At 41.7% G+C, this 27,430-nt stretch overlaps 2 protein-coding genes across 3 annotated transcripts in view; both read right to left on the bottom strand.

Moving 5' to 3' along the window:
* The window catches only part of LOC135474971 (C-Maf-inducing protein-like), a 67,223-nt gene extending 65,145 nt beyond the window's left edge, over positions 1-2,078 (bottom strand). Inside the window, 1 exon segment of the mRNA XM_064754679.1 lies at positions 1,445-2,078. Coding sequence (XP_064610749.1) covers positions 1,445-1,732 — 288 coding nt within the window. The 5' untranslated portion in view covers positions 1,733-2,078.
* Positions 2,079-21,402: 19,324 nt separating this feature from the next.
* On the bottom strand, positions 21,403-26,849 carry LOC135474901 (gamma-aminobutyric acid receptor-associated protein-like 2). Of its 2 annotated transcripts, none has more exons than XM_064754571.1 (4): positions 26,705-26,849; positions 23,929-23,984; positions 23,326-23,498; positions 21,403-21,541 (listed from the first exon to the last, which is right to left on the bottom strand). In XM_064754571.1, exons 1-4 carry the CDS (start codon positions 26,736-26,738, stop codon positions 21,451-21,453), a joined length of 354 nt encoding a protein of 117 aa, XP_064610641.1. In that variant the 5' UTR covers positions 26,739-26,849; the 3' UTR covers positions 21,403-21,450. The 2 variants fall into 2 exon arrangements, with proteins under 2 accessions (XP_064610641.1, XP_064610642.1); XM_064754572.1 differs by having other exon boundaries at positions 23,929-24,006; positions 26,705-26,782.
* Positions 26,850-27,430: the final 581 nt, after the last annotated feature.

Below are 27,430 nucleotides of genomic sequence, written 5' to 3'. Positions count from 1 at the left end.
TCAAAACAGAAAATGTCCTTCACAGTCGATGGACTAATGGATATTTCTTGTCAAATTTTGCAGTCTGTTGCAGCCAGAAGATTAACAATGACATGGTGTGCATGGTTCTGCCACTCCCATAACCTGCGTCACAAGTCTGAGGGTGTGCTGTTAAAGGCTTCCATGTGCATGAATATTCGCTAAATATTGCCCTAAATCAGAAAATTCTTATTCTGGTAAACTTCATATTTTCCTACTGCATATAATGTAGCATGTCAGCTGTAGCACCTTGTTCTAAAGTTTCAACTCCCTGCAACATTTACTATACTATACTAAAATTAACAATAAAGACAACAAAGAGAACTTTGCAAACTTTTTAGTACACCAACATAACTGCCTTAATTGACAAGAGTTTAAATGGTTGATAGTTGAAACAATTCATTATCTGCATGTACACTGCTGAATACAGTTTGAAAGATGTAAACTTCACAAAAGAGCCTTGTACATTATACAGACAGTGCATGCTGTGGGGTAGGACATCAGGAATTGTCAGCTCTAGAGAAGTCATATTCAATGAATGCAAAGCATGTAAGTGAATTTCCCTTTCACATAAACCAAAAATCCCCAAAATGCTGCAAACACATGAGAGATGGTCACAGCCCCTCACTGGCCTTCCAGCCCCATTGATAATGTCAATGGAATCAGCTAGAGGAGGTCAAGCTCTAACTATCTTTGGCATTATGACATTGTTTGACACAAACATATTTGATTAACGCCATGGACAGAATTCTTGTGTACCAGTTAACATAATATCTGGTTAAAGCATGCTTTCAATGAAAGGAAACCAAACTTCTTCAAATGTTTTTGTTTTTTTCCCCTCCATTGGTGGTCTTCTACAACAGTACATATACTTCTCTTATTTTCAATTCACTTCTATTTGCATCAAAATACATACTGTATTTATTTGTTTGATTGGTGTTTTAGGAAGTACTCAAGAATATTTCACTTATACTTCGACAGCCAGAATTATGGTGGGCAGAAACTAGGCAGAGCAAGAGAGAGACTCACAGCCATCGGCTGGTTGTGATACATATTGTATACCGGGTACTACAGTGCTACACTCTGGGTTGTGTTTATGTATGCATGTCGAAGCATCTAAGTGCAGTTATGCTTAAACATATAGCCCAATGGAGCCCCTGCTTTACTATCCACCCACCTATAATTATAACAACAAACTCATGCTCATTTTTCTTTGAGCTACTTTGTTTTTGTTTTCCCTGCTAAACGATACATCAAACCACAGCAGTCACAAATCACTTCCTAAAACCAAAATAATATAGTTTATTTGTTGGACGCAAGCACTCTAATGCATGTAGGTGTAAATATAGATGTACAACATAGTTTCTTTGTAAGATATATTATATAAGCAAATTTAATACATCACAATTTGAACTGCGGTACTCACCGTTTCCGAGCATATTTCACTCTGAGCCAGGATCAAATGATGACATTCCCATCTCCGTAGATATTTAGAGTTCATGATTTTACTGACAATAGTTCTGGTGTGATTTAGCCTGCAGACTTGGATGTCGCCCTCATGGATGAGTTTATAACGAGGGCCTGTCACATTCGGCTTGGGGGAGACAGTCGTCGGGGTTTGAGGGGTACTCGGTCGACTCGAGCATTCCGACTCGCTTCCCCCGTCTGTACCTCCACTGCTGCTTGATGGACTCACGTCTGCTAGAGTCGCCATGTTTTATCACCGGGGGAATGGACCGTTGCTTAAAGCCTCCTCCAGTGCCAATGATCGCCAAAGCTTACCAGACCGATGGGAGTACAGCTCGCCACCGACTGGGGAAAATCTGACAGCCTTACAGCCTAGCTATCTACAAACTGTACTGTAACACACACACCATTCGCTTTATAACGTACTATTGTACCCTGTTGATTTCGACATTGTCGCTTGTACAATCGCCACCGATACTAACCAGTGGAATTACTCTAGTCTGTTGCCATAAATCGGGTTTTTCCAAATCGAGGAGTGGCACTGGTTTGAATCCATCTTGTGTTCTATATTTCCGCACACGGCTCTATCCATCTACTATCCATTTCACGTTGACGGGCTGTCAGGTCATGTGACCGCTCGTGACGTAAATAGGGACGAGCCCATTTGTAAAGTGTGTGTATGTCTGTGTTTCCTTCTACAAGATCTAGAAAATCCATTCCCTGTACTTGACTACCGCTTGATTTGTTTTTGGAGTATCTCCGGACTATAAAAGTACTTTGTTTCACTCATCGTTCTCAATTTATTGGCCCAAAAGTGCGGAACAGTCCATTTTATCACCCCTTTCTGTAGATGTTTCCTTTTTGACTGATACCGCACAGCCACATCTGACATAGAAGTACTGCAGTACATATTTATGTAGTGTGTGCTTTAAACTGTTTGACACAGCCATTAAATTGATTTCGGATGATAACAAAGGTGTTAGAACAGATAATAAAACCGACGTCATTTTTTTTTTCTCACGTCTACAGGTGGAAAATCTTTGCTTCATTTACGTTTTCAAGTAGGCCTACTCCTGTGTAGGTATGCCTTATTGAAGTATCTTTAAATCGTAATGTCTAGCATTGTTGCATTATAACCATGGTCACAGTTTTATGTTCTTTGCATTCAATAATGATTGAGTGCTATAGATAACTAACTGACCTGCATAAGGAAGCGGGAAATAACTCATTATCCTGGACGAGGAACCAGTAAATACCTCACTAAATAATTCATTACCCTGGATGAGGAAACGGTAAATCACTCATTACCATGGACAAGGAACCAGTAAATACCTGACTGAATAATTCATTACCCTGGATGAGGAAACAGCGAAGGACTCATTACCCTGGATGAGGAAACAGTAAATGACTCATTACCCTGGATGAGGAAACAGTAAATAACTCATTACCCTGGATGAGGAACCAGCAAAGAACTCATTACCCTGGATGAGGAACCAGTAAATACCTCATGACCCTGGATGAGGAACCAGTAAATAAATCATGGCCCTGGATGAGGAACCAGTAAATAACTCATGACCTGGATGAGGAACCAATAAATACCTCATGACCCTGGGGTGGGAAACCATTAAATATCTCATGACCTGGATGAGGAACCAGTAAATAACTCACGGCCCTGGATGAGGAACCAGCAAATAACTCATTACCCTGGATGAGGAGCCAGTAAATCACTCATTACCCTGGATGAGGAACCAGTAAATAACTCATGACCTGGATGAGGAACCAATAAATACCTCATGACCCTGGGGTGGGAAACCATTAAATATCTCATGACCTGGATGAGGAAGCAGTAAATAACTCATCACCCTGGATGAGGAACCAGCAAATAACTCATTACCCTGGATGATGAACCAGCAAAGAACTCATTACCCTGGATGAGGAACCAGCAAATAACTTATCACCCTGGATGAGGAACCAGCAAATAACTCATTACCCTGGATGAGGAACCAGCAAAGAACTCATTACCCTGGATGAGGAAACAGTAAATAACTCATCACCTTGGATGAGGAACCAGCAAATAACTCATTACCCTGGATGAGGAACCAGTAAATACCTCATGATCCTGGATGAGGAACCAATAAATACCTCATGGCACTAGATGAGGAACCACTAAATAACTCATCACCCTGGATGAGGAACCAGTAAATAAATCATCACCCTGGATAAGGAACCAGTAAATAAATCATCACCCTGGATAAGGAACCAGTAAATAAATCATCACCCTGGATAAGGAACCAGTAAATAACTCATCACCCTGGATAAGGAACCAATAAATACCTCATCACCCTGGGGTGGGAAACTATTAAATATCTCATGACCTGGATGAGGAACCAGCAAATAACTCATTACCCTGGATGAGGAACCAGCAAATAACTCATTACCCTGGATGAGGAACCAGTAAATAACTCATCACCCTGGATGAGGAACCAGCAAATAACTCATTACCCTGGATGAGGAACCAGTAAATAACTCATCACCTTGGATGAGGAACCAGAAGATAACTTATCACCCTGGATGAGGAACCAGCAAATAACTCATTACCCTGGATGAGGAACCAGCAAAGAACTCATTACCCTGGGTGAGGAACCAGCAGATAACTTATCACCCTGGATGAGGAACCAGCAAATAACTCATTACCCTGGATGAGGAACCAGTAAATACCTCATTACCCTGGATGAGGAACCAGTAAATAACTCATCACCCTGGCTGAGGAACCAGCAAATAACTCATCACCCTAGATGAGGAACCAGCAGATAACTTATCACCCTGGATGAGGAACCAGCAAATAACTCATTACCCTGGATGAGGAACCAGCAAAGAACTCATTACCCTGGATGAGGAACCAGTAAATACCTCATGATCCTGGAGGAGGAACCAGTAAATACCTCATGGCACTAGATGAGGAACCAGTAAATAACCCATCACCCTGGATGAGGAACCAGTAAAAAAATCATCACCCTGGATAAGGAACCAGTAAATAACTCATCACCCTGGATAAGGAACCAGCAAATAAATCATCACCCTGGATAAGGAACCAGTAAATAAATCATCACCCTGGATAAGGAACCAGTAAATAAATCATCACCGTGGATGAGGAACCAGTAAATAACTCATGACCTGGATGAGGAACCAATACAAACCTCATGACCCAGGGGTGGGAAACCATTAAATATCTCATAACCTGGATGAGGAACCAGTAAATAACTCATCACCCTGGATGAGGAACCAGCAAATAACTCATTACCCGGGATGAGGAACCAATAAATACCTCATCACCCTGGGGTGGGAAATCATTAAATATCTCATGACCTGGATAAGGAACCAGTAAATAACTCATCACCCTGGATGAGGAACCAGTAAATAACTCATCACCCTGGATGAGGAACCAACAAAAAACTCATTACCCTGGATGAGGAACCAGCAAAGAACTCATTACCCTGGATGAGGAACCAGTAAATACCTCATGGCCCTGGATGAGGAACCAGTAAATAACTCATGGCCCTGGATGAGGAACCAGTAAATAACTCATGACCTGGATGAGGAACCAATAAATACCTCATGACCCTGGGGTGGGAAACCATTAAATATCTCATGACCTGGATGAGGAACCAGTAAATACCTCACGGCCCTGGATAAGGAACCAGCAAATAACTCATTACCCTGGATAAGGAACCAGTAAATAACTCATTACCCTGGATGAGGAACCAGTAAATAACTCATGACCTGGATGAGGAACCAATAAATACCTCATGACCCTGGGGTGGGAAACCATTAAATATCTCATGACCTGGATGAAGAACCAGTAAATAACTCATGACCTGGATGAGGAACCAGTAAATAAATCATCACCCTGGATGAGGAACCAGTAAATAACTCATGGCACTAGATGAGGAACCAATAAATACCTCATCACCCTGGGGTGGGAAACCATTAAATATCACATGACCTGGATGAGGAACCAGCAAATAACTCATCACCCTGGATGAGGAACCAGCAAATAACTCATTACCTTGGATGAGGAACCAGTAAATAACTCATCACCCTGGATGAGGAACCAGCAAATAACTCATTACCCTGGATGAGGAACCAGTAAATACCTCATCACCCTGGATGAGAAACCAGTAAATAACTCATTACCCTGGATGAGGAACCATTAAAAAACTCATCACCCTGGATGAGGAACCAGCAGATAACTTATCAACCTGGATGAGGAACCAGCAAATAACTCATTACTCTGGATGAGGAACCAGCAAAGAACTCATTACCCTGGATAAGGAACCAGCAGATAACTTATCACCCTGGATGAGGAACCAGCAAATAACTCATCACCCTGGATGAGGAACCAGCAAAGAACTCATTACCCTGGATGAGGAACCAGTAAATACCCCATGGCCCTGGATGAGGAACCAGTAAATACCTCATGACCCTGGGGTGGGAAACCATTAAATATCTCATGACCTGGATGAGGAACCAGTAAATACCTCACGGCCCTGGATAAGGAACCACCAAATAACTCATTACCCTGGATAAGGAACCAGTAAAAAACTCATTACCCTGGATGAGGAACCAGTAAATAACTCATGACCTGGATGAGGAACCAATAAATACCTCATGACCCTGGGGTGGGAAAGCATTAAATATCTCATGACCTGGATGAGGAACCAGTAAATAACTCATGACCTGGATGAGGAACCAGTAAATAACTCATCACCCTGGATGAGGAACCAGCAAATAACTCATGACCCATATGAGGAACCAGTAAATAACTCATCACCCTGGATGAGGAACCAGTAAATAACTCATGGCACTAGATGAGGAACCAATAAATACCTCATCACCCTGGGGAGGGAAACCATTAAATATCACATGACCTGGATGAGGAACCAGCAAATAACTCATCACCCTGGATGAGGAACCAGCAAATAACTCATTACCTTGGATGAGGAACCAGTAAATAACTCATTACCCTGGATGAGGAACCAGCAAAGAACTCATTACCCTGGATGAGGAACCAGTAAATACCTCATCACCCTGGATGAGGAACCAGTAAATCACTCATTACCCTGGATGAGGAACCATTAAATAACTCATCACCCTGGATGAGGAACCAGCAGATAACTTATCAACCTGGATGAGGAACCAGCAAATCACTCATTACCCTGGATGAGGAACCAGCAAAGAACTCATTACCCTGGATAAGGAACCAGCAAATAACTTATCACCCTGGATGAGGAACCAGCAAATAACTCATCACCCTGGATGAGGAACCAGCAAAGAACTCATTACCCTGGATGAGGAACCAGTAAATAACTCATCACCCTGGATGAGGAACCAGCAAATAACTCATTACCCTGGATGAGGAACCAGTAAATAACTCATCACCCTGGATGAGGAACCAGCAAATAACTCATTACTTTGGATGAGGAACCAGTAAATAACTCATCACCCTGGATGAGGAACCAGCAGATAACTCATCACCCTGGATGAGGAACCAGCAAATAACTCATTACCCTGGATGAGGAACCAGCAAAGAACTCATTACTCTGGATGAGTAACCAGTAAATAACTCATCACCTTGGATGCGGAACCAGCAAATAACTCATTACCCTGGATGAGGAACCAGTAAATACCTCATGATCCTGGATGAGGAACCAGTAAATACCTCATGACCCTGGGGTGGGAAACCATTAAATATCTCATGACCAGGATGAGGAACCAGTATATAACTCATCACCCTGGATGAGGAACCAGCAAATAACTCATTACCCTGGATGAGGAACCAATAAATACCTCATCACCCTGGGGTGGGAAATCATTAAATATCTCATGACCTGGATGAGGAACCAGTAAATAACTCATCACCCTGGATGAGGAACCAGTAAATAACGCATCACCCTGAATGAGGAACCAGCAGATAACTTATCACCCTGGATGAGGAAGCAGCAAATAACTCATTACCCTGGATGAGAAACCAGCAAAGAACTCATTACCCTGGATGAGGAACCAGTAAATACCTCATGGCCCTGGATGAGGAACCAGTAAATAACTCATGGCCCTGGATGAGGAACCAGTAAATAAGTCATGACCTGGATGAGGAACCAATAAATACCTCATGACCCTGGGTTGGGAAACCATTAAATATTTCATGACCTGGATGAGGAACCAGTAAATACCTCACGGCCCTGGATGAGGAACCAGCAAATAACTCATTACCCTGGATGAGGAACCAGTAAATAACTCATCACCCTGGATAAGGAACCAGTAAATAACTCATGACCTGGATGAGAAACCAATAAATACCTCATGACCCTGGGGTGGGAAACCATTAAATATCTCATGACCTGGATGAGGAACCAGTAAATACCTCATGATCCTGGATGAGGAACCAGTAAATACCTCATGGCACTAGATGAGGAACCAGTAAATAACTCATCACCCTGGATAAGGAACCAGTAAATAAATCATCACCCTGGATGAGGAACCAGTAAATAAATCATCATCCTGGATAAGGAACCAGCAAATAAATCATCACCCTGGATAAGGAACCAGTCAATAAATTATCACCCTGGATAAAGAACCAGTAAATAAATCATCACCCTGGATGAGGAACCAGTAAATAACTCATGACCTGGATGAGAAACCAATAAATACCTCATGACCCTGGGGTGGGAAACCATTAAATATCTCATGACCTGGATGAGGAACCAGTAAATACCTCATGATCCTGGATGAGGAACCAGTAAATACCTCATGGCACTAGATGAGGAACCAGTAAATAACTCATCACCCTGGATGAGGAACCAGTAAATAACTCATCACCCTGGACGAGGAACCAGTAAAGAACTCATGACCTGGATGAGAAACCAATAAATACCTCATGACCCTGGGGTGGGAAACCATTAAACATCTCATGACCTGGATGAGGAACCAGTAAATACCTCATGATCCTGGATGAGGAACCAGTAAATACCTCATGGCACTAGATGAGGAACCAGTAAATAACTCATCACCCTGGATGAGGAACCAGTAAATAAATCATCACCCTGGATAAGGAACCAGTAAATAAATCATCACCCTGGATAAGGAACCAGCAAATAAATCATCACCCTGGATAAGGAACCAGTAAATAAATTATCACCCTGAATAAAGAACCAGTAAATAAATCATCACCCTGGATGAGGAACCAGTAAATAACTCATGACCTGGATGAGAAACCAATACATACCTCATGACCCTGGGGTGGGAAACCATTAAATATCTCATGACCAGGATGAGGAACCAGTAAATAACTCATCACCCTGGATGAGGAAACAGCAAATAACTCATTACCCTGGATGAGGAACCAATAAATACCACATCACCCTGGGGTGGGAAATCATTAAATATCTCATGACCTGGATGAGGAACCAGTAAATAACTCATCACCCTGGATGAGGAACCAGTAAATAACTCATCACCCTGGACGAGGAACCAGCAGATAACTTATCACCCTGGATGAGGAACCAGCAAATAACTCATTACCCTGGATGAGGAACCAGCAAAGAACTCATTACCCTGGATGAGGAACCAGTAAATACCTCATGGCCCGGGATGAGGAACCAGTAAATAACTCATGGCCCTGGATGAGGAACCAGCAAATAACTCATGACCTGGATGAGGAACCAATAAATACCTCATGACCCTGGGTTGGGAAACCATTAAATATCTCATGACCTGGATGAGGAACCAGTAAATACCTCATTACCCTGGATGAGGAACCAGTAAATAACTCATCACCCTGGATGAGGAACCAGTAAATAACTCATGACCTGGATGAGGAACCAATAAATACCTCATCACCCTGGGGTGGGAAACCATTAAATATCTCATGACCTGGATGAGGAACCAGTAAATAACTCATCACCCTGGATGAGGAACCAGCAAATAACTCATGACCTGGATGAGGAACCAGTAAATAATTCATCACCCTGGATGAGGAACCAGCAAATAACTCATTACCTTGGATGAGGAACCAGTAAATAACTCATCACCCTGGATGAGGAACCAGCAAATAACTCATTACCCTGGATGAGGAACCAGTAAATACCTCATCACCCTGGATGAGGAACCAGCAAATAACTCATTACCCTGGATGAGGAACCAGTAAATAACTCATCACCCTGGATGAGGAACCAGCAGATAACTTATCAACCTGGATGAGGAACCAGCAAATAACGCATTACCCTGGATGAGGAACCAGCAAAGAACTCATTACCCTGGACGAGGAACCAGCAGATAACTTATCACCCTGGATGAGGAACCAGCAAATAACTCATTACCCTGGATGAGGAACCAGCAAAGAACTCATTACCCTGGATGAGGAACCAGTAAATAACTCATCACCCTGGATGAGGAACCAGTAAATAATTCATCACCCTGGATGAGGAACCAGCAAATAACTCATTACCCTGGATGAGGAACCAGTAAATACCTCATCACCCTGGATGAGGAACCAGTAAATAACTCATTACCCTGGATGAAGAACCATTAAATAACTCATCACCCTGGATGAGGAACCAGCAGATAACTTATCAACCTGGATGAGGAACCAGCAAATAACTCATTACCCTGGATGAGGAACCAGCAAAGAACTCATTACCCTGGATAAGGAACCAGCAGTTATCTTATCACCCTGGATGAGGAACCAGCAAATAACTCATTACCCTGGATGAGGAACCAGCAAAGAACTCATTACCCTGGATGAGGAACCATTAAATAACTCATCACCCTGGATGAGGAACCAGCAGATAACTCATTACCCTGGATGAGGAACCAGTAAATAACTCATCACCCTGGATGAGGAACTAGCAAATAACTCATTACCTTGGATGAGGAACCAATAAATAACTCATCACCCTGGATGAGGAACCAGCAAATAACTCATTACCTTGGATGAGGAACCAGTAAATAACTCATCACCCTGGATGAGGAACCAGCAAAGAACTCATTACTCTGGATGAGTAACCAGTAAATATCTCATTACCTTGGATGAGGAACCAGCAAATAACTCATTACCCTGGATGAGGAACCAGTAAATACCTCATGATCCTGGATGAGGAACCAGTAAATACCTCATGGCACTAGATGAGGAACCAGTAAATAACTCATCACCCTGGATGAGGAACCAGTAAATAAATAATCACCCTGGATAAGGAACCAGTAAATAAATCATCACCCTGGATAAGGAACCAGCAAATAAATAATCACCCTGGATAAGGAACCAGTAAATAAATCATCACCCTGGAAAAGGAACCAGTAAATAACTCATCATCCTGGATGAGGAACCAGTAAATAACTCATGACCTGGATGAGGAACCAATACATACCTCATGACCCTGGGGTGGGAAACCATTAAATATCTCATGACCTGGATGAGGAACCAGTAAATAACTCATCACCCTGGATGAGGAACCAGCAAATAACTCATTACCCTGGATGAGGAACCAATTAATACCTCATCACCCTGGGGTGGGAAATCAATAAATATCTCATGACCTGGATGAAGAACCAGTAGATAACTCATCACCCTGGATGAGGAACCAGTAAATAACTCATCACCCTGGATGAGGAACCAGCAGATAACTTATCACCCTGGATGAGGAAGCAGCAAATAACTCATTACCCTGCATGAGGAACCAGCAAAGAACTCATCACCCTGGATGAGGAACCAGTAAATACCTCATGGCCCTGGATGAGGAACCGGTAAATAACTCATGGCCCTGGATGAGGAACCAGTAAATAACTCATGATTTGGATGAGGAACCAATAAATACCTCATGACCCTGGGTTGGGAAACCTTTAAATATTTCATGACCTGGATGAGGAACCAGTAAATACCTCACGGCCCTGGATGAGGAACCAGCAAATAACTCATTACCCTGGATGAGGAACCAGTAAATAACTCATCACCCTAGATGAGGAACCAGTGACTAACTCATGACCTGGGTGAGGAACCAATAAATACCTCAAAACCCTGGGGTGGGAAACCATTAAATATCTCATGACCTGGATGAGGAACCAGTAAATAACTCATCACCCTGGATGAGGAACCAGCAAATAACTCATGACCTGGATGAGGAACCAGTAAATACCTCATGATCCTGGATGAGGAACCAGTAAATACCTCATGGCACTAGATGAGGAACCAGTAAATAACTCATCACCCTGGATGAGGAACCAGTAAATAAATCATCACTTTGGATAAGGAACCAGTAAATAAATCATCACCCTGGATAAGGAACCAGTAAATAAATCATCACCCTGGATAAAGAACCAGTATATAAATCATCACCCTGGATAAGGAACCAGTAAATAACTCATGACCTGGATGAGGAACCAATACATACCTCATGACCCTGGGGTGGGAAACCATTAAATATCTCATGACCAGGATGAAGAACCAGTAAATAACTCATCACCCTGGATGAGGAACCAGCAAATAACTCATTACCCTGGATGAGGAACCAGTAAATAACTCATGACCTGGATGAGGAACCAATACATACCTCATCACGCTGGGGTGGGAAATCATTAAATATCTCATGACCTGGATGAGGAACCAGTAAATAACTCATCACCCTGGATGAGGAACCAGCAGATAACTTATCACCCTGGATGAGGAACCAGCAAATAACTCATTACCCTGGATGAGGAAACCAGCAAAGAACTCATTACCCTGGATGAGGAACCAGTAAATACCTCATGGCCCTGGATGAGGAACCAGTAAATAACTCATGGCCCTGGATGAGGAACCAGTAAATAACTCATGACCTGGATGAGGAACCAATAAATACCTCATGACCCTGGGTTGGGAAACCATTAAATATCTCATGACATGGATGAGGAACCAGTAAATACCTCATTACCCTGGATGAGGAACCAGTAAATAACTCATCACCCTGGATGAGGAACCAGTAAATAACTCATGACCTGGATGAGGAACCAATAAATACCTCATCACCCTGGGGTGGGAAACCATTAAATATCTCATGACCTGGATGAGGAACCAGTAAATAACTCATCACCCTGGATGAGGAACCAGCAAATAACTCATGACCTGGATGAGGAACCAGTAAATAACTCATCACCCTGGATGAGGAACCAGCAAATAACTCATTACCTTGGATGAGGAACCAGTAAATAACTCATCACCCTGGATGAGGAACCAGCAAATAACTCATTACCCTGGATGAGGAACAGTAAATACCTCATCACCCTGGATGAGGAACCAGCAAATAACTCATTACCCTGGATGAGGAACCAGTAAATAACTCATCACCCTGGATGAGGAACCAGCAGATAACTTATCAACCTGGATGAGGAACCAGCAAATAACTCATTACCCTGGATGAGGAACCAGCAAAGAACTCATTACTCTGGATGAGGAACCAGCAGATAACTTATCACCCTGGATGAGGAACCAGCAAATAACTTATTACCCTGGATGAGGAACCAGCAAAGAACTCATTACCCTGGATGAGGAACCAGTAAATAACTCATCACCCTGGATGAGGAACCAGCAAATAACTCATTACCCTGGATGAGGAACCAGTAAATTATTCATCACCCTGGATGAGGAACCAGCAAATAACTTATCACCCTGGATGAGGAACCAGCAAATAACTCATTACCCTGGATGAGGAACCAGCAAAGAACTCATTACCCTGGATGAGGAACCAGTAAATACCTCATGGCCCTGGATGAGGAACCAGTAAATAACTCATGGCCCTAGATGAGGAACCAGTAAATAACTCCTGACCTGGATGAGGAACCAATAAATACCTCATGACCCTGGGTTGGGAAACCATTAAATATCTCATGACATGGATGAGGAACCAGTAAATACCTCATTACCCTGGATGAGGAACCAGTAAATAACTCATCACCCTGGATGAGGAACCAGTAAATAACTCCATGACCTGGATGAGGAACCAATAAATACCTCATCACCCTGGGGTGGGAAACCATTAAATATCTCATGACCTGGATGAGGAACCAGTAAATAACTCATCACCCTGGATGAGGAACCAGTAAATAAACTCATGCCATGGATGAGGATTCAGTAAATAACTCATCACCCTGGATGAGGAACCAGCAAATAACTCATTACCTTGGATGAGGAACCAGTAAATAACTCATCACCCTGGATGAGGAACCAGCAAATAACTCATTACCCTGGATGAGGAACCAGTAAATACCTCATCACCCTGGATGAGGAACCAGCAAATAACTCATTACCCTGGATGAGGAACCAGTAAATAACTCATCACCCTGGATGAGGAACCAGCAGATAACTTATCACCTGGATGAGGAACCAGCAAATAACTCATTACCCTGGATGAGGAAACAGCAAAGAACTCATTACCCTGGATGAGGAACCAGCAGATAACTTATCACCCTGGATGAGGAACCAGCAAATAACTCATTACCCTGGATGAGGAACCAGCAAAGAACTCATTACCCTGGATGAGGAACCAGTAAATAACTCATCACCCTGGATGAGGAACCAGCAAATAACTCATTACCCTGGATGAGGAACCAGTAAATTATTCATCACCCTGGATGAGGAACCAGCAAATAACTGATTACCTCGGATGAGGAACCAGTAAATAACTCATCATCCTGGATGAGGAACCAATACATACCTCATGACCCTGGGGTGGGAAACCATTAAATATCTCGTGACCTGGATGATGAACCAGTAAATAACTCATCACCCTGGATGAGGAACCAGCAAATAACTCATTACCCTGGATGAGGAACCAATAAATACCTCATCACCCTGGGGTGGGAAATTATTAAATATCTCATGACTTGGATGAGGAACCAGTAAATAACTCATCACCCTGGATGAGGAACCAGTAAATAACTCATCACCCTGGATGAGGAACCAGCAGATAACTTATCACCCTGGATGAGGAACCAGCAAATAACTCATTACCCTGGATGAGGAACCAGCAAAGAACTCATTACCCTGGATGAGGAACCAGTAAATACCTCATGGCCCTGGATGAGGAACCAGTAAATAACTCATGGCCCTGGATGAGGAACCAGTAAATAACTCATGACCTGAATGAGGAACCAATAAATACCTCATAACCATGGGTTGGGAAACCATTAAATATCTCATGACCTGGATGAGGAACCAGTAAATACCTCACGGCCCTGGATGAGGAACCAGCAAATAACTCATTACCCTGGATGAGGAACCAGTAAATAACTCATCACCCTGGATGAGGAACCAGTAAATAACTCATGACCTGGATGAGGAACCAATAAATACCTCATCACCTCGGGGTGGGAAACCATTAAATATCTCATGACCTGGATGAGGAACCAGTAAATAACTCATCACCCTGGATGAGGAACCAGCAAATAACTCATGACCTGGATGAGGAACCAGTAAATAACTCATCACCCTGGATGAGGAACCAGCAAATAACTCATTACCTTGGATGAGGAACCAGTAAATATCTCATCACCCTGGATGAGGAACCAGCAAATAACTCATTACCCTGGATGAGGAACCAGTAAATACCTCATCACCCTGGATGAGGAACCAGCAAATAACTCATTACCCTGGATGAGGAACCAGTAAATAACTCATCACCCTGGATGAGGAACCAGCAGATAACTTATCAACCTGGATGAGGAACCAGCAAATAACTCATTACCCTGGATGAGGAACCAGCAAAGAACTCATTACTCTGGATGAGGAACCAGCAGATAACTTATCACCCTGGATGAGGAACCAGCAAATAACTTATTACCCTGGATGAGGAACCAGCAAAGAACTCATTACCCTGGATGAGGAACCAGTAAATAACTCATCACCCTGGATGAGGAACCAGCAAATAACTCATTACCCTGGATGAGGAACCAGTAAATTATTCATCACCCTGGATGAGGAACCAGCAAATAACTTATCACCCTGGATGAGGAACCAGCAAATAACTCATTACCCTGGATGAGGAACCAGCAAAGAACTCATTACCCTGGATGAGGAACCAGTAAATACCTCATGGCCCTGGATGAGGAACCAGTAAATAACTCATGGCCCTAGATGAGGAACCAGTAAATAACTCCTGACCTGGATGAGGAACCAATAAATACCTCATGACCCTGGGTTGGGAAACCATTAAATATCTCATGACATGGATGAGGAACCAGTAAATACCTCATTACCCTGGATGAGGAACCAGTAAATAACTCATCACCCTGGATGAGGAACCAGTAAATAACTCATGACCTGGATGAGGAACCAATAAATACCTCATCACCCTGGGGTGGGAAACCATTAAATATCTCATGACCTGGATGAGGAACCAGTAAATAACTCATCACCCTGGATGAGGAACCAGCAAATAACTCATGCCATGGATGAGGATTCAGTAAATAACTCATCACCCTGGATGAGGAACCAGCAAATAACTCATTACCTTGGATGAGGAACCAGTAAATAACTCATCACCCTGGATGAGGAACCAGCAAATAACTCATTACCCTGGATGAGGAACCAGTAAATACCTCATCACCCTGGATGAGGAACCAGCAAATAACTCATTACCCTGGATGAGGAACCAGTAAATAACTCATCACCCTGGATGAGGAACCAGCAGATAACTTATCAACCTGGATGAGGAACCAGCAAATAACTCATTACCCTGGATGAGGAAACAGCAAAGAACTCATTACCCTGGATGAGGAACCAGCAGATAACTTATCACCCTGGATGAGGAACCAGCAAATAACTCATTACCCTGGATGAGGAACCAGCAAAGAACTCATTACCCTGGATGAGGAACCAGTAAATAACTCATCACCCTGGATGAGGAACCAGCAAATAACTCATTACCCTGGATGAGGAACCAGTAAATTATTCATCACCCTGGATGAGGAACCAGCAAATAACTGATTACCTCGGATGAGGAACCAGTAAATAACTCATCATCCTGGATGAGGAACCGATACATACCTCATGACCCTGGGGTGGGAAACCATTAAATATCTCGTGACCTGGATGATGAACCAGTAAATAACTCATCACCCTGGATGAGGAACCAGCAAATAACTCATTACCCTGGATGAGGAACCAATAAATACCTCATCACCCTGGGGTGGGAAATTATTAAATATCTCATGACTTGGATGAGGAACCAGTAAATAACTCATCACCCTGGATGAGGAACCAGTAAATAACTCATCACCCTGGATGAGGAACCAGCAGATAACTTATCACCCTGGATGAGGAACCAGCAAATAACTCATTACCCTGGATGAGGAACCAGCAAAGAACTCATTACCCTGGATGAGGAACCAGTAAATACCTCATGGCCCTGGATGAGGAACCAGTAAATAACTCATGGCCCTGGATGAGGAACCAGTAAATAACTCATGACCTGAATGAGGAACCAATAAATACCTCATGACCCTGGGTTGGGAAACCATTAAATATCTCATGACCTGGATGAGGAACCAGTAAATACCTCACGGCCCTGGATGAGGAACCAGCAAATAACTCATTACCCTGGATGAGGAACCAGTAAATAACTCATCACCCTGGATGAGGAACCAGTAAATAACTCATGACCTGGATGAGGAACCAATAAATACCTCATCACCCTGGGGTGGGAAACCATTAAATATCTCATGACCTGGATGAGGAACCAGTAAATAACTCATCACCCTGGATGAGGAACCAGCAAATAACTCATGACCTGGATGAGGAACCAGTAAATAACTCATCACCCTGGATGAGGAACCAGCAAATAACTCATTACCTTGGATGAGGAACCAGTAAATATCTCATCACCCTGGATGAGGAACCAGCAAATAACTCATTACCCTGGATGAGGAACCAGTAAATACCTCATCACCCTGGATGAGGAACCAGCAAATAACTCATTACCCTGGATGAGGAACCAGTAAATAACTCATCACCCTGGATGAGGAACCAGCAGATAACTTATCACCCTGGATGAGGAACCAGCAAATAACTCATTACCCTGGATGAGGAACCAGCAAAGAACTCATTACCCTGGATGAGGAACCAGTAAATAACTCATCACCCTGGATGAGGAACCAGCAAATAACTCATTACCCTGGATGAGGAACCAGTAAATAACTCATCACCCTGGATGAGGAACCAGCAGATAACTTATCACCCTGGATGAGGAACCAGCAAATAACTCATTATCCTGGATGAGGAACCAGCAAAGAACTCATTACCCTGGATGAGGAACCAGTAAATAACTCATCACCTTGGATGAGGAACCAGCAAATAACTCATTACCCTGGATGAGGAACCAGTAAATACCTCATGATCCTGGATGAGGAACCAGTAAATACCTCATGGCACTAGATGAGGAACCAGTAAATAACTCATCACCCTGGATGAGGAACCAGTAAATAAATCATCACCCTGGATAAGGAACCAGCAAATAAATCATCACCCTGGATAAGGAACCAGTAAATAAATCGTCACCCTGGATAAGGAACCAGTAAATAAATCATCACCCTGGATGAGGAACCAGTAAATAACTCATGACCTGGATGAGGAACCAATAAATACCTCATGACCCTGGGGTGGGAAACCATTAAATATCTCATGACCTGGATGAGGAACCAGTAAATAACTCATCACCCTGGATGAGGAACCAGCAAATAACTCATTACCCTGGATGAGGAACCAGTAAATAACTCATCACCCTGGGGTGGGAAACCATTAAATATCTCATGACCTGGATGAGGAACCAGTAAATAACTCATCACCCTGGATGAGGAACCAGCAAATAACTCATTACCCTGGATGAGGAACCAGTAAATAACTCATGGCACTAGATGAGGAACCAGTAAATACCTCATGGCACTAGATGAGGAACTAGTAAATAACTTATCACCCTGGATGAGGAACCAGTAAATAACTCATCACCCTGGATGAGGAACCAGCAGATAACTTATCACCCTGGATGAGGAAGCAGCAAATAACTCATTACTCTGGATGAGGAACCAGCAAAGAACTCATTACCCTGGATGAGGAACCAGTAAATAATTCATCACCTTGGATGAGGAACCAGCAAATAACTCATTACCCTGGATGAGGAACCAGTAAATACCTCATGATCCTGGATGAGGAACCAGTAAATACCTCATGGCACTAGATGAGGAACCAGTAAATAACTCATCACCCTGGATGAGGAACCAGTAAATAAATCATCACCCTGGATAAGGAACCAGTAAATAAATCATCACCCTGGATAAGGAACCAGCAAATAAATCATCACCCTGGATAAGGAACCAGTAAATAAATCATCACCCTGGATAAGGAACCAGTAAATAAATCATCACCCTGGATAAGGAACCAGTAAATAAATCATCACCCTGGATGAGGAACCAGCAAATAACTCATTACCCTGGATGAGGAACCAGTAAATACCTCATGATCCTGGATGAGGAATCAGTAAATACCTCATGGCACTAGATGAGGAACCAGTAAATAACTCATCACCCTGGATGAGGAACCAGTAAATAAATCATCACCCTGGATAAGGAACCAGCAAATAAAAGATGTTGCATCATCCCACTACATTGCTTCAAACAGTATTAACTCTGATAAGTTAATGTCAATATTGGGACTAGTTAGCGAGCCAGCAAGATGCAATGACCCAGGAGCCTCTCACCAATGCGGTCGTGAGTTCAAGTTCATCTCATGCTGGATTCCTGTTGACTCGTACACGTCTCTGCCCCTAACCTGTGGATGGTCGCAGGTTTCCCCCGGGCTCTGCCCAGTTTCCTCCCACCGTAATGGACCGGCCCCAATAGCACAGTTGGTAGAGCATTTACTTCAGGGACGGTAGATCAAGGGTCAATCCTGGGTCGAGTCACACCTAAGACCTAAGACGCTTGGCGTTAAGCATGAAGGGGATAGTGCAACGACTGGTTCACATATCAGTATAATGGATGGGGCAGGGTGGCTTACTTGCCTTCGGTAAGTCGTCTCATTGAAGCAGCTCTAGATAAAAGAGCAGTGGAAATCCATCCTGTAACAAGGAGGCACATTACATGCACTCTAAGTATTCTTTCGTCATGTGACTGAAAAATTGTTAAGTACGACGTCAAACCCCAAGCACTCACTCACTCACTCCCACAATAATGCTGGCCACTACTGTATAAGTGTAATATTCTTGAGTACAACGTAAAACACAAAATTGTTGGCCACTGTCATGTAAGTGAAATATTGTTGAGTACAGCATATAACACCAATCAAATAAATGAATTTAATGTCCATATCTATAATAGAACAAAAGCCCATGATACGACAGAAAGATGTTTTTATATCATCTCGACAACAACATTTAATACACATCAATTAGGCTTGACTATGTACGCGACTACTTCTCATGAAGCTACATGTCCATTTCACAATGACCAGTCTCAGGAAGCCACGAGAATTACAAGACTGTGCATACTGCTCTTATAGCATCCTGTAACAAAGACCTGCATTAACGCTCTTCTGGTTTAAGATCCAAAAAGAATTGTCTACAGTCAACTTTCACAACTCTTCTGGATGTATCTACACAACATTAAGAAGGAAACAAATATCATTTTAGTGCTTTGACTTTGTCGTAGGTAATAAAAGGTTTGGTAATAACATACATGACAATGATGTTCACAAGTGTCACAAATGTATTCATTGATATATCGCTGTTCCATGTACAGATAGGTAACACTGTATTCACTGATACATCGCTGTCCCATGTACAGATAGGTAACACTGTATTCACTGATACATCGCTGTCCCATGTACAGATAGGTAACACTGTATTCACTGATACATCGCTGTCCCGTGTACAGATAGGTAACAATGTATTACTAATATTTAACATGATATAATTGTGATACAGTTCAGACACCACACACAGGAACATGATCAATGCACAGTGTTATTTGGTGGCTGTACGCCATTCAAATTTATCATCACAAAAGCTTAGGAATCCAACGTCATCAGGAAAATATCATTTTTATAATACATGTACAAGTAGCACAACAAATTCTAAACTTTAAAGAAAACAAATAAAAAAAATTAACTGAACTCTGCTGTTTGGTCAGTGAGTTGTCTTAACCATACACAGGAAGACTGAGCAATATGGAAATTTACACATGTACCTGAACAAATCTGTAAACATATTACAATACTGAATTGAAACAGGATACAAATGTCAAGTACTCCTGTCTTATCTATCAAACCATACCAGAAGCTAAATCAAACATAAGTTTGACCCGTGCAAAGAAGGCGAAGTCAATTTAGCCTCAACATTTCAGGTCCTTGAAATCCTATTATAGTAAATCCTTACTGTACAAGGATGACAAAACAATGTTCAATTACCCAATGCCACAATCATGGCACACTTCAAATATTCAACAAACAACAACAAATCCTTGCACAAGGAACCAAGAGAAGACAACAAAACTAACGAAAACTTTCAAAGAATACATTTACCAATGTACATAAAACATTTACAACTTTCCTGGAAAAAACTGAATGAGTTGATCTGTAAATGTTTACAACAGATGTGTGCAGAGGGTCCCATCACATGCATGTATAATTGTTTATTCAATAAATTTATAATTCTGTAGTTGACAGAAATAGAAATAGTTTCTCCTTTCTCCCTCCCTTTCTACACAAGCCAGACAGCTCCTGGAATCCCACTTAGAGCTTCTTTTATAACACTCCCTGCTCCTGTCTGCCTTAACAGCCTCAGAACCCCCCCCCCCCCCACCACCTGCCCAGACCCCCACCCCCCAACCCACACAAACCCTCCCCACCCCAACACCGAGATCTTTCCCATGCATAACAATCACACGTATGCATCAATGGCCAAATGTGTTCTCCCCACTGTAAGCAATGTATAAAAACCCATCATCATCTTTGTGTTCCTCGTACACTTGGCCCATGCTGGCACTGAAATGGTCAAAATATCAAAACAGTGAGTTCAAAGTCATCATACACACATACAGGAATGATAATGGGTAAGACATATGCCAGTCCCGAGGTAAGGAACATGTATACACACATACAGGAATGATAATGGGTAAGACACATACCACTCCCGAAGTAAGGAACATGTATACACACATACAGGAATGATAATGGGTAAGACACATACCACTCCTGAGGTAAGGAACATGTATACACACATACAGGAATGATAATGGGTAAGACATACACCAGTTCCGAGGTAAGGAACATGTATACACACATGCAGGAATGATAATGGGTAAGACACATACCAGTCCCGAGGTAAGGAACATGTATACACACATACAGTAATGATAATGGGTAAGACACATACCAGTCCTGAGGTAAGGAACATGTATACACACATACAGGAATGATAATGGGTAAGACATATGCCAGTCCCGAGGTAAGGAACATGTATACACACATACAGGAATGATAATGGGTAAGACATATGCCAGTCCCGAGGTAAGGAACATGTATACACACATACAGGAATGATAATGGGTAAGACATATACCAGTCCCGAGGTAAGGAACATGTATACACACATACAGGAATGATAATGGGTAAGACATACACCAGTTCCGAGGTAAGGAACATGTATACACACATACAGGAATGATAATGGGTAAGACATATGCCAGTCCCGAGGTAAGGAACATGTACACACATACAGGAATGATAATGGGTAAGACACATACCAGTCCCGAGGTAAGGAACATGTATACACACATACAGGAATGATAATGGGTAAGACACATACCAGTCCCGAGGTAAGGAACATGTACACACATATAGTAATGATAATGGGTAAGACACATACCAGTCCCGAGGTAAGGAACATGTATACACACATACAGGAATGATAATGGGTAAGACATATGCCAGTCCCGAGGTAAGGAACATGTACACACATACAGGAATGATAATGGGTAAGACACATACCAGTCCCGAGGTAAGGAACATGTATACACACATACAGGAATGATAATGGGTAAGACACATACCAGTCCCGAGGTGAGGAACATGTACACACACATACAGTAATAAACCTAAACTTTTGCCCATGCCCAATTTGGCACATTTTGTCGGATTCTTAAAATTCTATTCATGTTAGAAAGGCCTTAGCCAGGTCAAGTCCCAGAGTAAATCATCACTTATTGTGACCAAGAACCCACATACAATGACAGCAGAGGGGTTTACCAGATTCCTGGTGTTTTCCTAGACATAGAAACCTGTCTGCTGCCATAAGGGGTGATGTTTTGAGAAGACCGATGAAGTGCATGAAGACCAGCCTATAGACAATGTAGCATGTAAGTGTCCTAGTAACAGTCACACCACGGCATAAGACATGTTAACTGATTACTGTATGGCCTCAAATTTGCCCCAGTCCCCAGTCTGCCCGCTTTCCTCCCACCATAATGCTGGTCGCCGTCGTATAAGTGAAATACTCTTGAGTACAGCGTAAATCACCAATCAAATAAATAAAATTTGCCCTGTGAGTTCTGGTAGATTCTGAGACATCTAATGATCTGCCAAAGAGGTTACCAGGTTTATTTCCTCCGGTAGTATGATATCCTACTGAAAACATCTAAGTTTCTGCAACAAAAATAATATTTTCGGACCTTTATTTTCAGCTATAAATAGCACTTTTGGGGGCCAAATTTTAGGTCAAATACAGATATTTACCATGAAAACTGACACAGTTTGAGATGGATCTTTACCTGGATTGTGGTAGGACTTTGCCAACAAACAAAAAAATGGCCTTCTCTGAGGGTAACTGAATTCTCTTCCTAATGATCCACATAAACTGGGCCACGGAGATATCGTGTGGGACAAGAAACTTTCGCTTGTCAATGTCCTGGATCTGGGACTTTGGCACCTTCTCCACGATCACCTAGAAACAATCACAACTGAGTGTACTGATAAAACAAACAAGATCCATTGGGGAAACCACAGAACCTTACCCATCAACATACAATTCCGTGTTTGGTCATGGTAGGGCGCTTCAAAACTGTGTAAGTTGATACAATCCACCAGTCAGTATGCCTTCTCAGTGCAAAAACCAACTTCATTCCTGACCTCACACAAGTGAAGTCAATCAATTTTCCTCCATTTTGAATATATATCTGTTGTAAATGTATTTGATAATAAATTGTAATGCTAATATCTTTTCTTATAAATAAGGATGTGTAAATAAATCCAAACACAGAACAACCCAAGGTGGGGGGAATTAAGGGGAGATAACTGATATTTAAGACTGTTCGGTCCAGCTAACTGCATAGCTTTTAAAGATATATTTAAGAAGCAGTGCTCAAATAACTTACGGGAATTCTTTCGGGATATTTTGTTCGTATTTTTGAAGCCTCCGCTTTTCTTTGCTCTGAGGATGAGAAAGGAACAAACTATACCACTGGTAACATTTGTTAAGTTCATGTACAATGAAAAAAGCACTCAGAATAAAGCTGCATGTAGGTATACTAAACATACTGTATGAGATGTTCAAAGGAAAGCACAAAATGCAAAGATGCACATGTAAGACATGATGCCCAACAGACCTCCACATGTAGTTCTCACAACTACTTCCCTGTCTGTATTGAGAAAATACAAATTATAGTAAATGATTTAACACTATCTATGGCTAAGTTGCAGATGATGAAAGTTTATTGCTCGTAGAAAGGTATTTTGAGGTTTGTTTGGACGGCAGGATGATATGATTATGCTACTAAAAAAAAAAGTTTCAGCACCAAAAGTAATATCTTGTGACATTTATTTGCATCTAAAAGTGGAACTTTGGGGGCAAAATTTTAGGTCTTTTAGTTTTACCATATGTTAGTTTTGGTGCGAAAAACTGATCTGGTTACACAAACTTGGCCAGTTCCACAAGAAGGTTAATAAGTCTATATAAATATATAGGCGTAGTATATATTCTGTAAGACGACCCGGAAGATGGAGATCATCTGACTGCCCTAGAGCAGATGAAAACAAAATGAACACTCCATGTTTAAAGCTTTGGCAAAAAGGCCTATGTTTGCCACTATTTCACCAAACAGTAAACCCTGGTTGTACAGGAAAACATCATGTAAACTCATAAATACTCAGGCTGTCTAGAAAGTTTAAAATTATACAAATCCAATGATTACACTATCACTTACAGCCATACAGAGACAGCCATTTTCCCATTCTGTCACATTATCACGCCTTTTTTTTTTTTTTTATCCACTCCATCTGTTACTAAGGAGATCACATGGCCTCTGGCTTCCAAGCTGTCTTACTACACAAGAAACCAAGCATTTTGTACTTAAGAGAAGTTGTGAATTTCCATAAAAGTGACATGAGCTATCAACTGTGCACACAGACCGTGAAAACCATGCACACCTGTATCAAGTTGGTAACAGTTTCCATAAAACATTTGACAGTATTTGCTCTGATCTTTCTATACAGTACACATATTCATGATACATCATCGTTGGTATCAACTTACTCAGAGTTTTGTCTTCAACCAAGAATTCACCAAGAGTGCATGGCATGTTTTTTACAGCATGGACACTGATCATTCTAAGCTGGTCACACATATTACACTGTAGGTACACATGCAGATTAGTTTTACTTGTAGTATACACAGCACTACCTGACTACTTCAGTGTGTATTAATTCACATTAAGACTGCTCCAGGAACCTTGAAAACTTGTTCAATCCCACCTGCAAGTTATCTATGGCTTAACTAGCTTGACATGACATTTGTATACATGCAAAAACCACTGGGAATCACCTGCTGTGATCAGCTGAGCCACAAAGTATTATGTCAATGACAAAAGTACCACAAGACCATGTTTCAACAGGAACTATTGCTAGCTGGATAACCTTTGAGTGAGAAAGGCAGCTCAGCACAATGGGGGTGGGCTGTCATAAACAATGTCACTTACGATCAATGTTTTTACCATATATGATCAAAAGCTGATTTATCAATGTCACTGTACCAACATACATAACTTATGCTTAACCTTTGACACCAGAGTACCTGTTAGCTTCTCAGAAAACCCCACCAAGTCATTGATCACACCTTGCACAGGGGCAATGTGTCTGACCCGACCTGCTAAATTTGTTGAAGACACTGGCACTATAAATATCTTCTAGCTACAAAAATATGTCATTCATTTACTCCTAAACTTTATGAACACTGTAATGATAGTCTGGATATGGGGCTGCACACAATACAAAGTTTTTACTTATAATTACCAAACAAAAACCGTATTCTTTCACAGAAGTTAATGCATTATTGTGTGAAATGTCATTATTGGGTTTTCCACAATGGGAGAGGTCAGGTCGACGGCATTGGTGGGGGTGACGGCATTGGTGGGGGTGACGGCAGTGGTGGGGTGGGGGTGCTGTTGAGTGTAAACCAGGGTAAATTATCATTGGACAATTATCTGCATGACAAACAAATATATGAGCTGACTTGATCATGTTGAAAAAATAAGATAATGTTCCATCACCATATCAATGTTTAGCCCCAAATTTCATAATTAATGAACAAAGAGTGTAACCAATGGAAGAGCCACTACACTGGATCCAACTCTGACATTGGATTTACTACTGATAGAGGTAAATTTGTCATTATCAAACATGAAGAACATCACAGCATTTATGATTACCCAGTGGTAATGGTACAAGTGTGAAAACATTATTTCTGACATAGGTTTGGATGTCATTTATTTGTGAATTTACATGTAGGTCACAATTTCTTATTATAGTAGCTAATTATAATAATAACAACCAGCATTCGGGTCATTTTTGTCTGAACTCCATTTGTACATGCAAAAATCAGTTATCAACAAATTTGAACAAAATCAACTTGATAACAGATATGTTCATTAAAATTCAGAGATGAACCCACTAGATCTAATCCTGGCAGTTGTTAAATAGAGGTAAGTAATTATTTAACAAAGCGGAAGAAAAAGTGCGCAGGACACTACAATAAATTGCGTTTGTTTACATCCTCTCAACAATAACATTGTAAAATGTTCAATTCGAAAGAAATGTCATACAACGATTTCTGGTTACGACATTTCTCTGCAATCCACGAAACTGAACAATACATACCATCCGTATTCTCCTCTTTAAACTTGAACTTCATTTTGACGCACGTTCACTAACAAATTTGCAGAAGATAAGGCTAGATCAGCAACTCCAAATCTGTCAAATGATCTTAAATAGCGGATGACCACAACCCCTTGTGACCGCCACAGGTTTCGCTGACAGACGGATGACGTCACTGGTCGAGAAATCACGAGATTTGCCTAGTAGACTGAAATTGATCTACCATACTGCGGTCAAATTTACCCGTTCACGTAAAATGAAAATTATGCGCATTCAGTCAGTTTGGTTTGTCAGCCAGTATCAATCGCGCGAATGTCCAAAATATTGATGGAATATAAATTTCTTCCAAAGGCTAAAAGGCCACTGATTTCAAAAATACTTTCAAAATTTATGTTACATGCTAGCGTTTTATATGTGAATGTAAGGAGAAAGTTGTGAAAAATCAGTGCTGTTTTTGAAAATGTTACTTTCTCCTTTCTCACCAGTGTTAAAAATGTCATTGTCTTAGTGGATAGTTGAATGAACTTGTTGTTTCTGACTTAACACATAACATGACTTATCATATATGGGGCATACAACAATGGCTTGACGTTTTGGAAGTAGGCCTGTGTATTTATTTATTTGATTGATTTATTTATTTCATTGGTGTTTTACGCCGTACTCAAGAATATTTCACTTATACGACGCAGGCCAGCATTATGGTGGGTGGAAACCGGACAGAGCCCGGGG

This window comes from Liolophura sinensis, chromosome 9 (assembly GCF_032854445.1).
Source record: "Liolophura sinensis isolate JHLJ2023 chromosome 9, CUHK_Ljap_v2, whole genome shotgun sequence".
Classification (NCBI taxonomy): domain Eukaryota; kingdom Metazoa; phylum Mollusca; class Polyplacophora; order Chitonida; family Chitonidae; genus Liolophura; species Liolophura sinensis.
The sequence above is the reverse complement of the archived record's forward strand: the minus strand, read 5'-3'. Positions and strand labels throughout refer to the sequence as shown.